The 17,782-nt window shown below is 44.3% G+C and overlaps 1 protein-coding gene across 2 annotated transcripts; it reads left to right on the forward strand.

Moving 5' to 3' along the window:
* Positions 1–10,063: 10,063 nt before the first annotated feature.
* Positions 10,064–17,526, forward strand: DRD2 (dopamine receptor D2; the record flags this gene model as incomplete). 2 transcript variants are annotated; one of them, XM_084275086.1, is made up of 7 exons in its annotated part: positions 10,064–10,345; positions 13,276–13,385; positions 13,911–14,047; positions 14,719–14,909; positions 15,783–15,869; positions 16,437–16,776; positions 17,333–17,526. In XM_084275086.1, 7 exons carry the CDS (start codon positions 10,064–10,066, stop codon positions 17,524–17,526), a joined length of 1,341 nt encoding a protein of 446 aa, XP_084131212.1. The 2 variants fall into 2 exon arrangements, with proteins under 2 accessions (XP_084131212.1, XP_084131213.1); XM_084275087.1 differs by lacking the exon at positions 15,783–15,869.
* Positions 17,527–17,782: the final 256 nt, after the last annotated feature.

The following is a 17,782-nucleotide window of genomic DNA, read 5'->3' on the forward strand; positions in this document are numbered from 1 at the left end:
AAGTGGAAGGCAAATATTTGATCTTGGCAATCGGAATTATTATTTGCCTTTAATAAAGTATGGCTGAAGGACTCAGAGCTAAAATACCATTGTGCTACAGTGCTGCAAAAACAAGGGAAGCCTGACAGGAGGGGGGAAAAAGAGGTTTATTCAACACAACCTGAATTAACACAACCTCTTTCTGCAATCAAATTAAGTTATATGCTTCAAATGCCAAGCACCACAATGTACAGTGAAGATTAAAGAGATAAATCAAAATAATTAAAAAAAATCCTTATACATTTTCCACATTTTAACCAGTACTTAAAAGTTAATATTTTGTTCAAATTTCAGCTACCTCTACACACAACTACTCAGGATGGGGAATGAAGAGATTAAACCTTTTCATTTCCTCAAAAAGAATACAATTAGTTCTGCTACTGATTAAGGGTTAGTGAAGACATCGGTGGATGAGCTCAAACACATAACAAAGTGTAAAAGAGGATAGATCACCCCTATCATAAAGCTGGGAATTTATTAGATTAGTCAGAGGCTCAGATCTAGTCAGAGAGATTTAGCATTAGGATACATATAAAAGATCTTTTCAAATGGGCTTTTGCACAGAACAGGATGTTAGGTTATAATAATGCAATGCTTAGGAAGAACCCATGTCTGTCTAGTCAGAAGACCTGTGTCTGACAGTGGACACCTCCATGTGAGAAGGCAGGAGTGAAGCGAGATGAGGTGCCTACTCTATTAATTCACAGCCATATCTGCAGCTGTTAAAGATTTCCTTAGATCCTGCAGTGCAAGAGATCTGATTGTTTCTACAATGTGTTTTCAAACAAGCCCAACATAAGAGTTCAGAACGGGTCTTTGCTTTAAGGAAATACATTCTTCACCTGAAACACTGAAAATGTATATCTGTGTAGTATTTCTGGTTGGGTGTCCAAAATTGAGAGCACATACAGTCAGCAATGATTTAAAGAAAAAAAATCCTTGTCTGCCCAGCCTTTCCACCAAGCTGAGAACTGTTCAAGTGGGCTGCAGTTGGAGTGGCTCCAGATTTGTGACATTCTTAGTCTGCCAAATGCTCAGAAAATTAAAGCTTGCCCTGTACTTGCATATTCCTCAAGAGTAATAGGAGTCAGGGGCTCTCCTCCAGCAACCTGCCAGGAAGGAGTCACAACCCTTGTGAACTACAGGTGGGTAGAGGGTTTTCTGGAAGGAGGTTATTAACATAGGAAACTATTTATACCTGCCTCTATTCTGGAAGGAAAACCAGTGATTTGTGAGGTAAATAGCCCTTCTGTGTTTGAGATGACTGTTTTGTACAGAACAGGATGTTAGGTCTATATAAGACCTAATACAGGATGTTAGGTCTTATATTACTAATAAGTAATGAGATGCTTAATTATGTACCTATGTCTGTCCAACGTCCTCCTTTGAGGAGGGCTGGCAGTGAGACTGCACACTCTAATGCCTCCTGTGATGGCTTAAGAGCCCATGCTAAAGTCTTGGAAACCTGAAATTGGAATTTTCTTAAAAGGTTTGCAAAATATATTCTGCTCTTGGATGGTAAAATGGTTTGAGTTAGATCTTTTAAAAAGAAAAGGCACAATTTAACTAAAATGTCAGAGTAGACAGTTTGAGGGGGGGGGTTGTTGTTGGGTTTTTTTTTTCCCCTCTATTTTTTCTGTAACTTCTTTTAACAGGTTTGAAATCCTGTTAGATCCTAAAAAGATCATTTACCAAAAAAACCCCAAAAAAACAAACCCAAAACAAACAACCCCCCAAAAAAACAACCCAGACCCCAAACCAACCCACTACAACTGTTTTGTGCTAAAATTAGTAGTTTGGACTGGTTAACATACTGGAATGAGAGAAATGTTAGAATCGGAAATTTCAAGTAATTTCTGATAAAACCCTATGACAAGCCTTTAATTAAGAATGAGATGTTCAAAGGACGTGAAATTAGATGGCAGTCTAATTCCCAGTGAAGTCCAGTCTTAGAACATCCTTCTCCAAATGGTGTGGACTACTACGTGTGCTGGTTTTCAACTGGGAGGGCAGTAGCATAGTCTGTTCCCTATGTGCCTCTTCTGTCTATACTGTAGCAGTCCTGGGAAACATTTTCCTCTGTCAGCACAGTACTCAGGGATAATGGCCAAGTGCTCTGGGTAAAAAGAAACGTCCTCCTTTTCTTCTTCCCTACAATGCTATTTCAAAATCAGGTGAAAATTCATGACATCATGTGCTCATACCACAGAGAACTGAGAAATCAAGTGACTTATCGTGGTGAACAACGTCAGAGCATCTACATTAGGCTGAGGGGAGACCTTATCACCACCTACAACTACCTGAAGAGAGAGGTTGTAGAGAGGTGGGCGATGGTCTCTTCAGCCAGGTGACAGGAGATAGGACAAGGGGCAATGGCATGAAGCTGTGCAAGGGAAGGTTTAGATTGGATATTAGAAAAAAAATTGTTACTGAAAGAGTTGTCAGGGCTGGAACAAGCTGCCCAGAGAGGGGCTGAGTCACCTTCCCTGCATGTGTTCAAAAAAAAGGGTTGATGAGGTACTCAGGGATATGGTTTAGCTTAGGATGGGAATGGTTGGACTTGATGATCTTCAAAGGTCTCTTCCAGCCTCGTGATTCTGTGATTAAAGCCAGGAATCCACCTTAAAGTTCTTGAGCTATTAGGATATTGCTGTAAGATCATCCTGTCACCCCCTCCCTCCTACAGGGAGGCAACTCTTGGCATTCCACAGAAAGGAGCTCAGGCTGCTGTGGTTCGCTTCCCCCTCCTCTATCCCTGTGAGGGAGGTGGTGGTTTGCAGGGCAGGATTAGTGCAGAGTGCTCTGAAGGATGCAATTACTGAGAAGTAAAGCTTGATGAATAGAAAATATCACGCCACTGGTAGGACCAGTTAACGGCAGTGACTCAAAGGCCTATGTGGCTGGAGTGCATTAGGTATAAACCCCATGCTAATAGCACTTCTGAGCATTTAGAGGAGGAAGTGCTTAGATTAGGTGCTTTACAACACACTCTGGGGTGTGGAGGGGGAGTACAAGCTTTCTAGTAGGAAGGTCCAATTAGATATTATGCAAGTCCAAGGGAAATGCAGCAATGTTTCTGAATCAGAAGCAAGAAACAACTGTGGTTAAAATGCATTGCATTTGTGTTCTGAATAACAAAGGATCTGAAGAACGAGGAGCCATGTAGAAAGGCAAGAAAGAAGGAAACTTTTCACAGAATTCCAGAATGTTAGGAGTTGGAAGGGACCTCAAAAGATCATCTAGTCCAACCCCGCTGCCAGACCAGGATCACCCAGACTAAATCCCACAGGAATGCATTCAGGCAGGGTCTGAATGTCTCCAGAGAAGGAGACTCCATTTCAAGAGCCTTTTGCAAGGACCTGATGGGCAGAGCTGTTGTATTGGATAGATATAAAGGCTGCACAGTGCTGAAGTTAGAATTCTTTCCCCTCTGAAAACCCCAGCCTGGTCCAGATCCTTGTCTCAAATTTCTGTGCCCTACGATGCAGGTGTAGCTAAGCTAAGCCTACTACTTGTGTAATCTACCTCTCACTAGACTTACTTACCACTAAGAAAATGCAAGGAGTGTAGAAAGTTCAGTTTGCACAGTACTGCCTTCTGAAAAGATACAGTCAGTGCTCAAAACTGCTTCAGATGTAATTACTGCCAGGACCTCATCAGTCATGCCTGTCAAATCCCTGCTGTATTTGCATGTACTACTCAGTGCCTGGGAGAGTCAGGTTTATTTAAAGCCACTAGCACTTTGCTGTTGTGTTCATTGTGTCAGCTGATCCTGGAGTGTCAGATGCCAAGGCAGGTGGCCGGGATTTTTCATCAGCATTAGCAGCAGCAGTGGGTACTGTGATTCTCAGATCAAGACAGAATTTACAATATTTTCCTCATTCCTGACCTGTCCTTCTCTTCCTCAATGTCTGCAGCCACTGTCCCCTGCACAGACCTGGATGGGAAGATGTTCTTACTCACTGCTAGCTATTACATGCCTTCCTTGCTCTCCAGTCAACCATGACTATGAATTCATAGCATAGATTATCAGATTTGGGCTTACATGCAGAAAATAGTGAAACTACTCCAGAAGCTGCTGTTCTTAGCACAGTGCTCCCACAGAAAGAAACCCCAACTCCTTAAACACACTTTCCCCTTCTCTTTCTCTTCCACCACCTTCCTACTCCAAAAGATTGTGTTATTTCCCTTGATTGGAGTGCCTCAGTGGCATTCTCAGCAGAGCCCAGTAAACAGCATCAAGAAGCATCTTCAGGACAGAAAGGATGTCAGTTTGACAGCTTTCCTGTGGCCCACTGATTCACAAATTTCAGAGGAAAATGACAATATTCAGGGAGGCACTGTACTGTGCGAGTTTCACTTAGGCATTGATTTGTGTGAAACAGAAATGCCTTTGGAGCAAATCTGTCTCGAAACACCTTTCTCCCATAGCCCTCAGCTAGACTTTCAGTAACCTGGTGGGTATGTCTGGGCAGCATCAATTAGAAGGAATCTGGCAAGAACTGCATGCAAGAAATACCTTGGGAAAGGGAGGTAGAGACTGTCCTGAGGCTGCTGTGGAAACATCTGCCATCAGGATGTTGTTGCCCATGGATTTTGCAGTTGTGTTTCTGTTAGGCCTAGATTAAGTTCAGCCACTGAGGCACTATGGCAATTAGGAGCCCCAAGACGTGCTGTATGACCGCATCTAGAGTCCACAGGAAAGCTTGGCCCCTCAGAGCATGCTAAACCAGTGACCTCTCCAGCTGACAACAATGCTGCTAGCTGTCTGCAGCCCCCACCATGTGCTGCCTGCCCAGGGAGGTGCGACGCAGCCACTGCTCAGGCATGGCGGCAGGGAACAGGGTGCAGCTCTCGCAGCCGCATCCCTCAGCTCCTGCACGTACCTTTAGCAGCCAGCTCCAGGCTGAACTCCAGACTTCATCTTAAATGCATTATGTCTGGGGCAAAACCTGAGGGAATTGAATACTGTTTTCTGAAGAAGCAAAGCCTGTCTGTGTGTTTTGGCAGCCAGGCCCAGATTAGCTCCGAAGGCCGCAAATCTTTCCCAAACAGAAACCAGATGCTGCCAAGGACATGCATCATAGTCTCTGCTCGACACTGACTCTAGCTCAGGACCAGGCCTAAGGGTGGTGGCAAGCAGGGTGAAGCCCAGAAAGAGTCTTACACCTTTGCACTGAATCAGGGTACCTCTGACCTGGCGTGGAACTGGGAGCAGACAGCACACCCATGGTGCTATTCAGACACAGGCAACATTTAACTATGAGTTTCTGCAGGAGCCTTTTACCCTCCGCTTTCCAGCGAGCTGTCTGGTACATCTATCTCTATATGACTGAGCAAACTCTGCTTCTCTAACACACATTTCCATGTTTCACATCTTGCCAGAAAGACAAACAGTTTTGTTGCTGCCAGTTGTGAACGTTACACATTTGCCAGGAAGATGTCACGCTTGTTTGCGACAAATGTAATTAGATGATCAATCATGAGGAGCCAAGGAGGATACCAGCATTGCAAACAAGTGTATTTTTCAGTTTGCTCACTGAAAAGAACAGGAACTTAACTATAAAGGAGAGAAAAACCTCTGGCTCCACATTCACAACCTCTATTCTGGCAGCCCTTTCCCTATCATTTCCAGCAGGGAATAACAGCCAGACAGTTGCTTTCCTCCAGTTGCTGGAAAGCATGGGGACTTGTTGAGAGAGGTTATTTTCCTCTGGATGGCAAACTGCTTCCCAGTTAGACCATGCTTGAGCAGGGGCACTCAAGGAAGTTAATGTAGAGGGGATTAGCCCAGACCTGGATGAACACCTGATATAGCATAAGTGGAAAGCAGCAGGTGCTCCGTGTGATGCAGACACACTGCTGGCATCAAACACAAGGCTGCAACCTTCCTGCTCTGTCCTGCCCTTGACCTCTCAGTAAATCCATATCTGGATTAGCTCAGCCATACTAAAAATCTGTGTGGACACTGTATGGGAATTAAAGTGGCTTTATGCAGTTAATTCACAAAGGAATTTGTTCCATTTCAGGGCATCCAAATTCTCAGCTTAAACAGACTCTGCTTTGCCTCTGGAGGTAGTGTAGAGGGAGAGTGAAACTCAGCAAGGTCCCACAAGGACAGTGGGTAGCGAGGTGCCACTTGTGTTACCTTTCCTCTGTATTTGTGATCCCTTCCACCTGCCTCCATAGGAAAATGCAGGTGCCTGGAAAAATGCAGTAAAAACTACTCTCTTTTTGAGACAGCTTTTTTAAGTGCTTCTTTCTTCTCTACTGAGAAAGTGTCAGCAGAAAATGTGTTCATTTAAAGCAGTACTAAGAGACTCACAAGACACTCTAATGGCCACCATAATGCTTCCAAATGGGCCAGTTCTGTGTCTGGAGAATTTAAGATTATTTTTAGGGCAGAAAACTCAAAATCTGGAATGTTAGGAAATAAAGAGTTGCCCACATAATTGGAGTTTTGTACCATATGGATATGTACTAGATACAGCCTTTAATTTCATGATCACAAATTACAGTGTATTTTAGTTTCCCTAGTTAATGCAAAATATTTGGAACTCTTTTGGTTTTCAGTCTTCCCAAATGAAATCTACTTTTTTTTAAATAGAAAGATCAACCCTTTTTCACTTTTACACCACTCAAACATAGTCTTTGAACTGTATTCATGCTGATCAGCTGCATGGAAAAAGAACACTCCCGATGTGAAAACGGTTCTACTGAAAAGAAAAAAGAAATCTCACAGAAGCTGCAGAAGGAAACAGAAGGGAACTGACTTTATCCAGGGCCTTCTGCATCCTCCCTCACCTCCACCATGTAAATGCCCAATAAATGGACAGGAGAGATTAGCTTCATATGGTTCCTCCATCTCTGCCATTAAGTTGCTGTGTCCTGTGAAATGAGCAGGGCTGGAGTGACTGTGTATATAACTCATCTTGTCTCTGGCCTTTTCTCCACCAACCACAATTCTTTTCCATTCCTTTTATACACTGAAGATATTTTTCCACCTTCCCACTTTTCTTTCTTCCCCCCCCCCCCCCCCCCTCCATCCTGCATTTTATGCATCTTTCTCCTTTCTCTAGATACTTTTGCATTATCAAAGGGCAAGAGGAGAAAAGAAAAACCTGTTGCTGCATTTAGCATTGATTTTCCCCCTTCGCTCTGAGTCACAGAAGCTAACATTTAATTAATTTCTGACACTTTGACAGCTTCTAAGAAGACATTTGTAGAGCTATCAAGTGCCGCTGATAGCACTGTCAGACAGACACTTTTTGAATTATCAGCTATTAAGGACCCATATGCAACAAATTTCCAAGGATTATTATCCAAATTGCTCTTTGAATGAGAAAAGCACACAAAAGCTCACTGAAACATAAAGAAACCATTGTTCCCAGGTAAATTTGATATTTGCAAATGTTTTGCTATTTTGATCACTTACGTGGTTTAATAAATCAAATTCACTTTGTCTTTTTTTTTTTGAAAGGAAATTAAATGGCCTGTTTTGGGATGTCTGAGAACATGGTCAGATTTTCAAATCACAGTGGTCTTTATGGAAACAGAGCTTGAGAAACACAGACTGCTTGATTTTAGGGAGTGCTGAGCAGCAAACGAGGTCCATTCAAGATCTCTCAAACCAGACACCCCCCCTCCCCCCAAAAAAAACCTAGCCAAAATCTCTTGTTGCTTTTAAACAACTCTTCTGTTTACTCTTTGAGCACACTCTCTGTCCCCTTTTCTTGATGTAGTGACCCCATCAGGCCCAGGTACAGACCCCGACACTTTGTTTTTAAACACACACGTAAACCTGGTGAGTGGCTGAAACGGTCAACAGGCATTGCTAATTCCAGAGACCTTTTGTAGCTGTGCGTGGCACTTTGGCTATGACAACTCTATTTTTGGGGGCCTTGCTAAGATAATTTACCAGCTGACAAGAAAGCTCTGTTTCAACAAATGGAACAGAGCTGTATTTCATCTTGCTCAGTGACACAGCTCTGACGATGCTAGCATTTGTCTGCCTCTGCTGCAAGCCAGAGCCGTGTTGTTGTGATCAGACTGCTCTGCTTGCTCGTCCTTGGAGCATCTGGCATTATCAGTTCTGGTCAGCTCAGGGAATTTATTAGCTCACAGAGTGAAATTCAGCTCAGTGCTGCTTTCCTTGTAGCCTTCATGGTTCTCTGCCCAGCAGAAGCAGGCGTGTGCCAGTCAGATCTAAGCTTGGCCAGTTCTGCCTGTACTACTGGCTCAGCTATGCAGAAGACAGGGATGATTTGCAAAACTCATATTTTCGTCCATACTCCTCAGCAAACACACATCATGTGGAAATCCCTTTGTTTTCTAAGTATGTAGGAACTCCAGCGGGACCAGAGATGGTGCAGAAATACCCAGAATGTGGTGCCAACCATCACGAGCACCCGCTGCACAGATCCTACCCTGGGAGATCTTTAGTGAGCTCACCTAAATGAGAGCCAAAAGAGCCTCAGTACACAGGCAGGAAAAAGCCTTTCCAGTATGCCAGAACCAGTGGCCTCACTGTAAATGTGGTATTTGTTTTTCGTATGCTGGCACCAGACAACCCCAACACAGACACCTTCTACCAAGGTCTGCATGATGTAGCTTAACTTTTAGCCAGTTTCTTAAACTCTGGACACACGTGCAGTTGGATGCCAATGATCCAGGGGTATGCAGAGTCCCAACATGATTGCTTTGCATCGCCTGCTGGCATAAACCCCAGGGACATTAATGCCCCTTCACTAGCTTTCACCATAGAGAAATATGATCTAAGAGATACCAGTTCTACTGTAGTCTATCATCAGAGCAGAAACCACAACCTTCCCCTCACACACCAAATCCCACACCTTAGCATTGTTTATATACCTTCTATATCTAGACAGCAATATTCCTTTATAATATTGTCTCCTCATCTATGTTCATTCCGTTTTCTTTCTTCTTCCTCTTCACCCATAAAAAATGCCAGTAAGCCTGGGAGCTGATCATAGCCAATGGAAGCCAAAGAAAGGCCTCTTGGTGACAGCCCCCTTGCTGTATGCCAAAAAAACAGCCCAGCTAAGGAAGCAGAGCACAGAAACAGCCCTGAGAGACAGAAAAAGTCCAAAAGACTGAAATACACTTGCAGTTGTCTTTGCTATGACTGTATAAAACACACACAAAACCCTTAATAGGTTCTAGGGAACTCTACAGCAAAAACACACAGCTTGCTGAAGTGTTACCTTTGCAAGAATGCACAGCAGTGGTCAAGGAAGAAATGATGGTTTGCCACGCCACAGATTCCCAAGGAGACCTGTCTTCCCAACAGCAGGAGCTGCAGAGGCTGGGCTGTGGGATAGCACCCACTTGTCGTGTCCCCCCACCCCCCCACCATTTTTCCCCTTAGCACTGCAATCTAACTGGAGGAATGGCAGAAAGCAGGCAGTGTCCAGCCCTGACTTCAAAACTCTTACTGTCAAGTTTCATTATCCTCACAAGTCAGTTCATAGATCTATTTATTTATTTATTTCTTTACTGGAGGAAAAAAATAAGGAAAGGCAAAGGGGAAAAAAAAGGAAAGAAAGAACTCAGCCCAAAGCCCCATTAAGCACACAACAAATAAGCAACGAAGTAGGTCAAGGAACAACTGCCTTGAACTGTGCCCCCCTAACACAGAGTAGTTAGTGGTTAAGGAATACCAGCAGAGCTGACACAAAAATCCCTGCCTGAATCTGCTCTAACACAGAGTCATTAATACCCCTGGCCACAGAAATCCAGGGGATGAACTGGAAATAGAAATTAACTTCTTGAATCCCTGCCTAGGTATCTGACTGTCAGTTCAGCCTCCCATCTGGGTCTTCATCACATTTCCAATCAGTCAACTATTTGCAGAGAGGAATTCAGGGCAGGGGGAACAGGCTCTAGAGATCCCCAAGAGTAGCACATGCATAATTGTTTTATTTTTGTTTTACACACTGGCCTTTGACTGTGTTTTCAACATCTTTGTGTCAGGGTGGAGCTGGAACCTGGCACTTTAACCTCCATGGATCCTCTAAACCTGTCTTGGTACAACAGTGACATCGGTGACAGGAACTGGAGCAAGCCACTCAACGAGTCCAATGCAGACCAGAAGCCTCAGTATAACTACTATGCCATGCTGCTCACCCTCCTCATCTTTGTCATTGTTTTTGGCAATGTGCTGGTGTGTATGGCTGTGTCCAGGGAAAAAGCTCTTCAAACTACTACTAATTACCTGATCGTGAGTTTGGCAGTGGCAGATCTCTTGGTAGCAACTCTGGTCATGCCTTGGGTGGTCTATCTGGAGGTAGGTGACCCAGTTTTCTTGTGCAGTGCTGAATGTTTCTGTTGAATGTGTCACAACACATGAAAACAGTATCACAAGTGAGCTGCCTTCCACATTGCTGCTGTTAGCACACCACTTTGGTACAAAGGAGCTCCATGCTTCTGTCTACAGAACCATATTTGAGTGACACTGTGAAAACCAAATACTCCCAGACTGACACCTGTTTACTTGATATCAAATGACTTTGGCAACAACAAATAGCCTGAAATAATGAAATGCCTCTCCAGAGGCAAGAATAAGAGAGGATATACAGCCCCTCTCCTCTGGCCCCCTTTGCTGGGATGCCCATGTTCTTCAGTCAGCTGGGAGCTGGCATGCTGTGGTGGCAGTCACAACCAAGAGAGAGTGAACAGTGGTGAGAAAACGTAAGACTGAAACTATATTGAGTTTACAATTCATTTTCAGGCACTTGTTTATGAGAGAATATGATAAAACAGAGGATAGCAGGGGAAGAAGTCATAATCAATTAGTCCATTAGGTATTAATGCAAAGCAAAACAAACCCACTGACATGACACAGGCTGTCGAGAAACCACAATACTAATTATCACTCCAGTTAATTACTGGTTTTGTGGCACTTTAAAAATGTAAAGCATCATGCATCTGCTAAAGCTTATTAACATGACCACAGGCTGGTTGTGACTGTAGTTAATGCCTCTGGGACTAGTTATGCTCTTCTATTAGATGCCTCCTTTGCAACAACCCATTTCAAGCAGAGGCTTTTGCTGTGAGAAGCTCTTGGTCTCTTAGGCCCAGTTGTAAGAGTCTCTCAGCCACTTCTTATTTTAATGTGGAAGAATAGAGCAAGATGCAATATGTTTACCCCTTTCTGTGCTCATGTGTGCATGAGGTTGGTCAAGAACCTCAGTTTCTTGATCTACCAATGAGGACAATCAAGCCTCCACACCTCAGCAGTACTTAAAAATAAATAAACAAATTACTTTCACCCCTTCTGCTCTTATCCACACTCTGCTAAATCTATGCTAGCTTGAAGCAACAAGAAACATGGCAAATACTTGCTGATAGGAAAGGACCATTGGACTGAGGTGGGGTAGGGACACTGTGGTCCCTGTCTGCATCTAAAACCTGAAATCCAAAGTGGCCAGAAGCTTTTCTTCTGTAAATATATATATATTTTTTTTTCCCTTTGTGTCACAAGCTTGGACAAAAACGAAAATCAAAAGGAAATCCTTCTAAAAAACAGCCTCAATGCAAAGAAATCTTCTAACCCCAAACTTCTGAGGTTTCTCCTATGAAACAAATGCACTGAGAGAAAGAACTGCTGCATTTTAGCTCATTTCCCATAAACTCCAAACTATACATTCAGGAAACTGCTTTTGCATAGGTTTATACCTGGCTGGAAACCTTTGCCTTTGGGCAAATTCCCATCCAAGTTACTGATGTAACTGTGTCTTAAGTGCTTTTTTAATCACTGAATATTCATCTGTCACTCAGGCTTCAATGCAGTCATTCTTTCTTCCTTCTTTATGCTGCCTATGGTTATGTATATCAGAGCAGAAATAACTGAAGAATAGATATCTTATTCATTCTATTTTCAAATGCAGTAGGACTCTATTTTTATTAGAGGGAAATATACTCTTTTTTATCATATGTCAAATACAGCAGTCCTAATAATTGCTATTAAACTTAATTGGCAAAGTTCAGTTTCAATAGCAAGAGAAGTGAAGAGAAAAAGGCTACTGGTAATTGGAAGTGTTATCATTAGTTCTTTGTCTTTATCACAACATGTAGTGTGTCAAAGAATTTTCAGTCTGAATTAAATTCATTTCGTTCACAAAAATAAAAAACCAACAAAAAAAAGCCAAAAAGCAAAGAATTTCTACCCTGATTCTTTAAACTAAGAAATGAAGGAAAGCTGCTGTTTCTCTATTGCTGATCTTTGTTACATATAATTGCCAAAAAGTGCCTAATGAAGAGCTGCAATTACAATTAGAGGTGCTCAGGATAGAAATTAATGTATTTTCTTCCTAATACCTCCTTACAATGCTTCAGAGCCCTGCTTAAGCTCCTACATAGTTCACTCTATGGAAACTTGCATCCCCTTATGCCATTGGAATATAAGCTTGTGGTTGCTGCTTGGGCTGCCCAATTCACCACAGAATCTCAGGATGCAATTAGGAAGGACAAAAAAAAAAAAACACACACAGGCCCTCAGATGAATAAAGAACAGTTTGGATGGAGCAGAGTACTTCCTTTATGGCTGTGCCATCATTTGAGACTAGTCCTGAAAGGCACTCAATGGCAAACAACCCTACCTGACACAGCGTGTGACTGATCACATGTGACCTGGTTCTAGCCAGAACTTCTGTAGGGAAAATTTTGATCCCTCTTGAACCAACAGAACTTCCCTACAAGGAGAGGCTGAGGGAGCTGGGCTGGCTCAGCCTGGAGAAGAGAAGGCTGTGGGGGGACCTCATTGCAGCCTTCCAGTCCCTGAAGGGAGCAGAGGAACAGGAGGGGAATCAGCTTGTTCAAGGGCAGAGACTGGCAGGACAAGGGGGATGGAGTGAAGCTGGAGGAGGGAAGGGTTAGAGGAGAGATTAGGAGGAAGTTCTTTGCAGAGAGAGTGGTGAGGGGCTGGAAGGGGCTGCCCAGAGAGGGGGTGGGTGCCCCATCCCTGGGGGTGTTCAAGGCCGGGTTGGATGGGGCCCTGGGCAACCTTGTGTAGCCTGGAGGTTGGTGTCCCTGCCTGTGGCAGGGGGGTTGGAGCTCTGTGACCCTTGGGGTTCCTTCCAACCCAGACGAGTCTATGATTCTATGATCTCCAGCTACCAGCAAGTGTCTGTGCCATCGTGCACAACTCTCACTTTAGACCCTCTCAATGGCACAGCCTCGGTGGGTTATTTTACTGATCTTACTCTCTCTCTGCAGGTGGTTGGTGAGTGGAGGTTTAGTCGGATCCACTGTGATATCTTTGTAACCCTTGATGTCATGATGTGCACTGCCAGTATCCTCAACCTCTGTGCCATCAGCATTGACAGGTGAGTGGCTCCATGGCAGCAAGTCGTGTCACATCCACGGTAGCAAGGCACAGCCATTTTTATATGGTCTAATTTTACCTGTGACTCAGAGAGACTCAAAAATGGTGAGATCTAGCATTGTTGACACCTTTTGAAGAGCAATTTGGAGGATGTAAATGAGGTCTGAGCCGGAATCCTGTCAGAAGCAGACATAGGAACACTGGCCTTGAGAATGCAAATAGAATCATCTGTGTATGTCCCTGGTAGTTCAGCCCTTCTGTTTATGTACTCAAACGGGGAAGCAAATATCTTTGGGAAGGCTAGGGGCTTAGAGAGAGTGGAAGAAAAATGCTATGCTAAGCTGACCCCAGCCTCATGCCTTCCAAAACAGGGAACACAGACATCTTGGAGATTCAGGAAACCTGACTTGCCCTGTACTCTCGTGCTGGACCAGGCTTTCAGGCACAGCAACTAGGCGTGATTTCCCACAAAGCTTGTCAGCACTGCAGAATAACAATAGAGTGGGTTTGTATCTTCACACTGCAGGTACACAGCTGTAGCAATGCCAATGCTGTACAATACCCGCTACAGCTCGAAGCGCAGGGTCACGGTCATGATTGCTGTGGTCTGGGTGCTTTCGTTTGCCATCTCCTGTCCACTCCTCTTTGGCCTCAACAACACAGGTGAGTCTAACGTCACTTTCAGCTTACTACTGGCATCTTCCTGCCTTTACTGGGTCCCCAGATAGTCTTCTGTTACAAGTCAGGAATAAACATGGGGATCAGCTTCAGGTGTACTGGGATGTATGCATCCTTACTTCAGGTGTCCTGGCCATTCCAGATTATTTCTGTCCACTGCTTCTGCACCTGTCTCAGCTCTTGCTGTTCCAGACCAGTGGTTTAGACACAGCAGAAGGGAGGTTACGTAGAAGTTTACACAACACTCAATGTTATATTACCATTTGTCCACGACAAAAATCAAAACACCTCTCATATTAAAGCATGTGAAACAAAGTCATGGAACAACTAGCTTCACTGGGAGAGGAGAGAAAAGAACTGACTGTTTAGCCACAGGTTTCGTAGGAAAACTGGACTGCATACAGCAGGTGATCAGCTGGCTTTTAGTTTTAAGGCAAGCAATAGCCAGGGACTTTGGGTTGTATGTGACTCCCTGGGACCCAAGAGGAGTTTGCTGGTTTAGTACCACTTACAGCTGACACAGTGATCCCCCCTAGAACCTGAACCTCTCACTCTCTGGGTATCTCTATGCCTTCTCAAAGACTGGGAGGCAAGGGGGAAGCCAGTGCCATCCCCTAGCAGCAGGAACAAGCAGCTTTAAACCTTTTGTCTTCCAGATGAGAACGAGTGCGTCATTGCCAATCCTGCCTTTGTGGTGTATTCCTCTATCGTCTCCTTCTACGTGCCCTTCATCGTCACCCTGCTAGTCTACGTGCAGATTTACATCGTGCTCCGGAGGCGCAGGAAGCGCGTCACCACCAAGCGCAGCAGACGCATCCTGAACTCAGACATGCAAGCCCCGCTGAAGGTAACTAGGCCTCTGCTTTGCTCTCAAGCCATCTCTGTCCTCTCTCTCCCCTTCCCAGTCCACTTCATTCCCCAAAGCACTTTCTCCTTCCCCCAAATGCCACTGGCTGGACCAGGTGAAATACTGGATCACAGAGGTGAATGCTGTGTGCGGTGCCATTTTGGAGTCCCAGTCTCACACTCTGGATTATCAGGTCACTGGCGGGTGCTTCACAGGCCTCCCTGGATCTCAGGGGATGTTTCAGCAGCAGATCTGCATTAGGAGCTGCTTCATTAACCAGACTGCATTTGCTTTGGCTCTGATGAGTTTGGGTTGGGGTACCCAAGACTACAGACTATACTCTGTTCCGAGTCAGTCACGATGTTGTGATGAAGAAGTTCAAATGGGAATTGTTTGCGTTGCTGGGATGCAAAAGACATCGCTGGTAATGATACCTCCACAGTGAAAACAGCCTCTCAGAGCATGAGATATGTGTATAAGTGGAGTCCAGCTGAGCGTGTTAAGTGTGAGACCACTTGTCAAAATGTTACTCTTGCAGCAAATGTGAAAACAACCAGTAGGAATGTATAGTCACAGGGGACTACCTCCAAACTGCATTGCCTCAGAGGTCAGTGCCATGTCAAGCAAAGGAGGCAGCAAGACAGGTATAAACTGAAACAGAAGCACTTTTCTTCCTCTGGTGAAAAGCACAGGGGATAGTTGCCTCCGTTACTGCTTCTTCAGAGTAGTTCTCCATCATTCTTAGGAGCTTAGTCACACTGATTACTTTCTGCTTCATGGCCTGTGTTTGTATTTCCAACTGCCTCCCTTATCAGCTTCCCTTCCCAATTACTATCTGCATGTGTAACCTCTGAGCTGGTGCTTGCCCCTTAGGACAAATGCACTCATCCAGAAGACGTCAAGCTCTGCACAGTTATTGTGAAGTCCAATGGGAGTTTCCAAGTTAATAAGCGCAAAGTGGTGAGTGTTAAAGAGAAGTGGTAGCTTTTCAGAGCATTTAGCTTTTCCCTTTTCACCTCTCAGGACACAAACTAAATATATGTAGGGTGGGAGAAAAAATAAGCTAAGAACAAAGGTTACCATTCTATCTCAAAATTTAAATATTCTTCCCATTCCTTAGAGTGAAGCAGGGGGTTTAAGATCACAGAGCTCAAAAAGCCAGACTAAGCTCGCCTAAAGATCAGCTATGAAAGCCATGACATTTTAACATTCTGTCTTTGATTTTCCTTCTCCTCTCTGTTATTTATTTTTATTCTTGGACTGCATTGCCTTTGTTGGGTTTTGCTTGTTAATTTCATCTTTATTTATTTACACTCTGAAAACTGAAATACAAATTTGCAGGGAGTGGAGACGGTGTCTCCTCCCACTTTACAGCTCTTTCTCCAAACATTTACCAAAAGCATAGGGAGGGAGAAGAGGGATTGATTGTTCTTCAGCATCATCCAGCTTCACTCTGTAAGGAATGTTCATTTCCTCTCTCTGTGTATTTATCTGTCTTTATGTTGTGGCCATTTGATTCTTGCCCAGGAGGCGGAGAGTCACATAGAAGAGATGGAAATGGAGATGGTTTCGAGTACCAGTCCCCCTGAGAAAACCACCATCAAGCCAGCAGCACCAAGTAACCATCAGCTGGTTGTGCCAATTGCTTCTAATCAGGGCACCAACTCAACCCTGCAGGCAGCTCTGGACAGCCCGGGGAAAGTAGAGAAGAACGGACATGCCAAAGAAACACGCCACACAGCCAAGGTCTTTGAGATCCAGTCTATGCCCAATGGCAAGACCAGGACCTCTCTCAAGACTGTGAGCAGGAGGAAACTGTCACAACAGAAGGAAAAGAAAGCCACTCAGATGCTAGCTATTGTACTCGGTGAGAGTGCCCATCACCTTCCTCTTCTGTTTCTGCAGAAAGCCAATAGCCACCCGGGGTTGGGGTAGCCACTCCAAAATGTCCAGCACAGACTGTTTGTCTGGGCCTCCACAGAAATGATTTCACTTGATACATTAGAGGATGCATACACAAGCAGGCAAGAGGTTCCCAATAAGAAGGCTGCCTTCTTCCCAGCTAAGAACAGTGCACAGCACTGTCCAAGAGGCCCTGAGAATAGCCCACCTAGGGGCACCAAAAGACAGCTGGGTGTGGGGACAAGAGGCCTATGGGCTCTCTAGGACACAAGAGGCAGTGTAGCTCAGAAAGGAACTCCCATCTCAAAAGGCCAGGTTTTTTTGATGTAACTGGTCTAATTACATCAGCACAGTCCTTTAGTACCTGAATACTCAGAATATAGACCATGAGACTTAAACAGAATGCTTATTCCTCAGGGAAATATTTTTCCCATATACCCAAAAGAATCTTACTGTTCTTATAGTCTCAAAATTTGTCCAGCTTCCAGCAATCATAGTCCATCTTTTTCCTGTTTCCCTAGGTGTTTTCATCATCTGCTGGCTCCCATTCTTCATCACTCACATCCTCAACATGCACTGCGACTGCAACATCCCCCCAGCAATGTACAGCGCCTTTACGTGGCTTGGATATGTCAACAGTGCTGTCAACCCAATTATTTACACCACCTTCAACATTGAATTTCGCAAGGCTTTCATGAAGATTCTCCACTGTTAAAAGTGAACTCAGCAACTCCATTTTTAAGAATGAGAAAAAAAACCACAACCAACCCCGAATGCCATTCATGCACACAAGTGGGCTGCCATGGAGAGGTCTTGAGCTCTTGTATTAGGCACGAGACCTACAGTGTTACAACAACGCCATGCCCACATACCTCTTTGGCAGGGATGTCACAAGGAACTTCATGTGGGAGGTTCCCTCATCCCTCAAGGTGACCTTTGGACTCTGGGACACCAATCCCAAGGGCACTTTT

Source organism: Gallinula chloropus, assembly GCF_964237585.1.
Source record: "Gallinula chloropus genome assembly, chromosome: 24".
NCBI classification, from domain to species: domain Eukaryota; kingdom Metazoa; phylum Chordata; class Aves; order Gruiformes; family Rallidae; genus Gallinula; species Gallinula chloropus.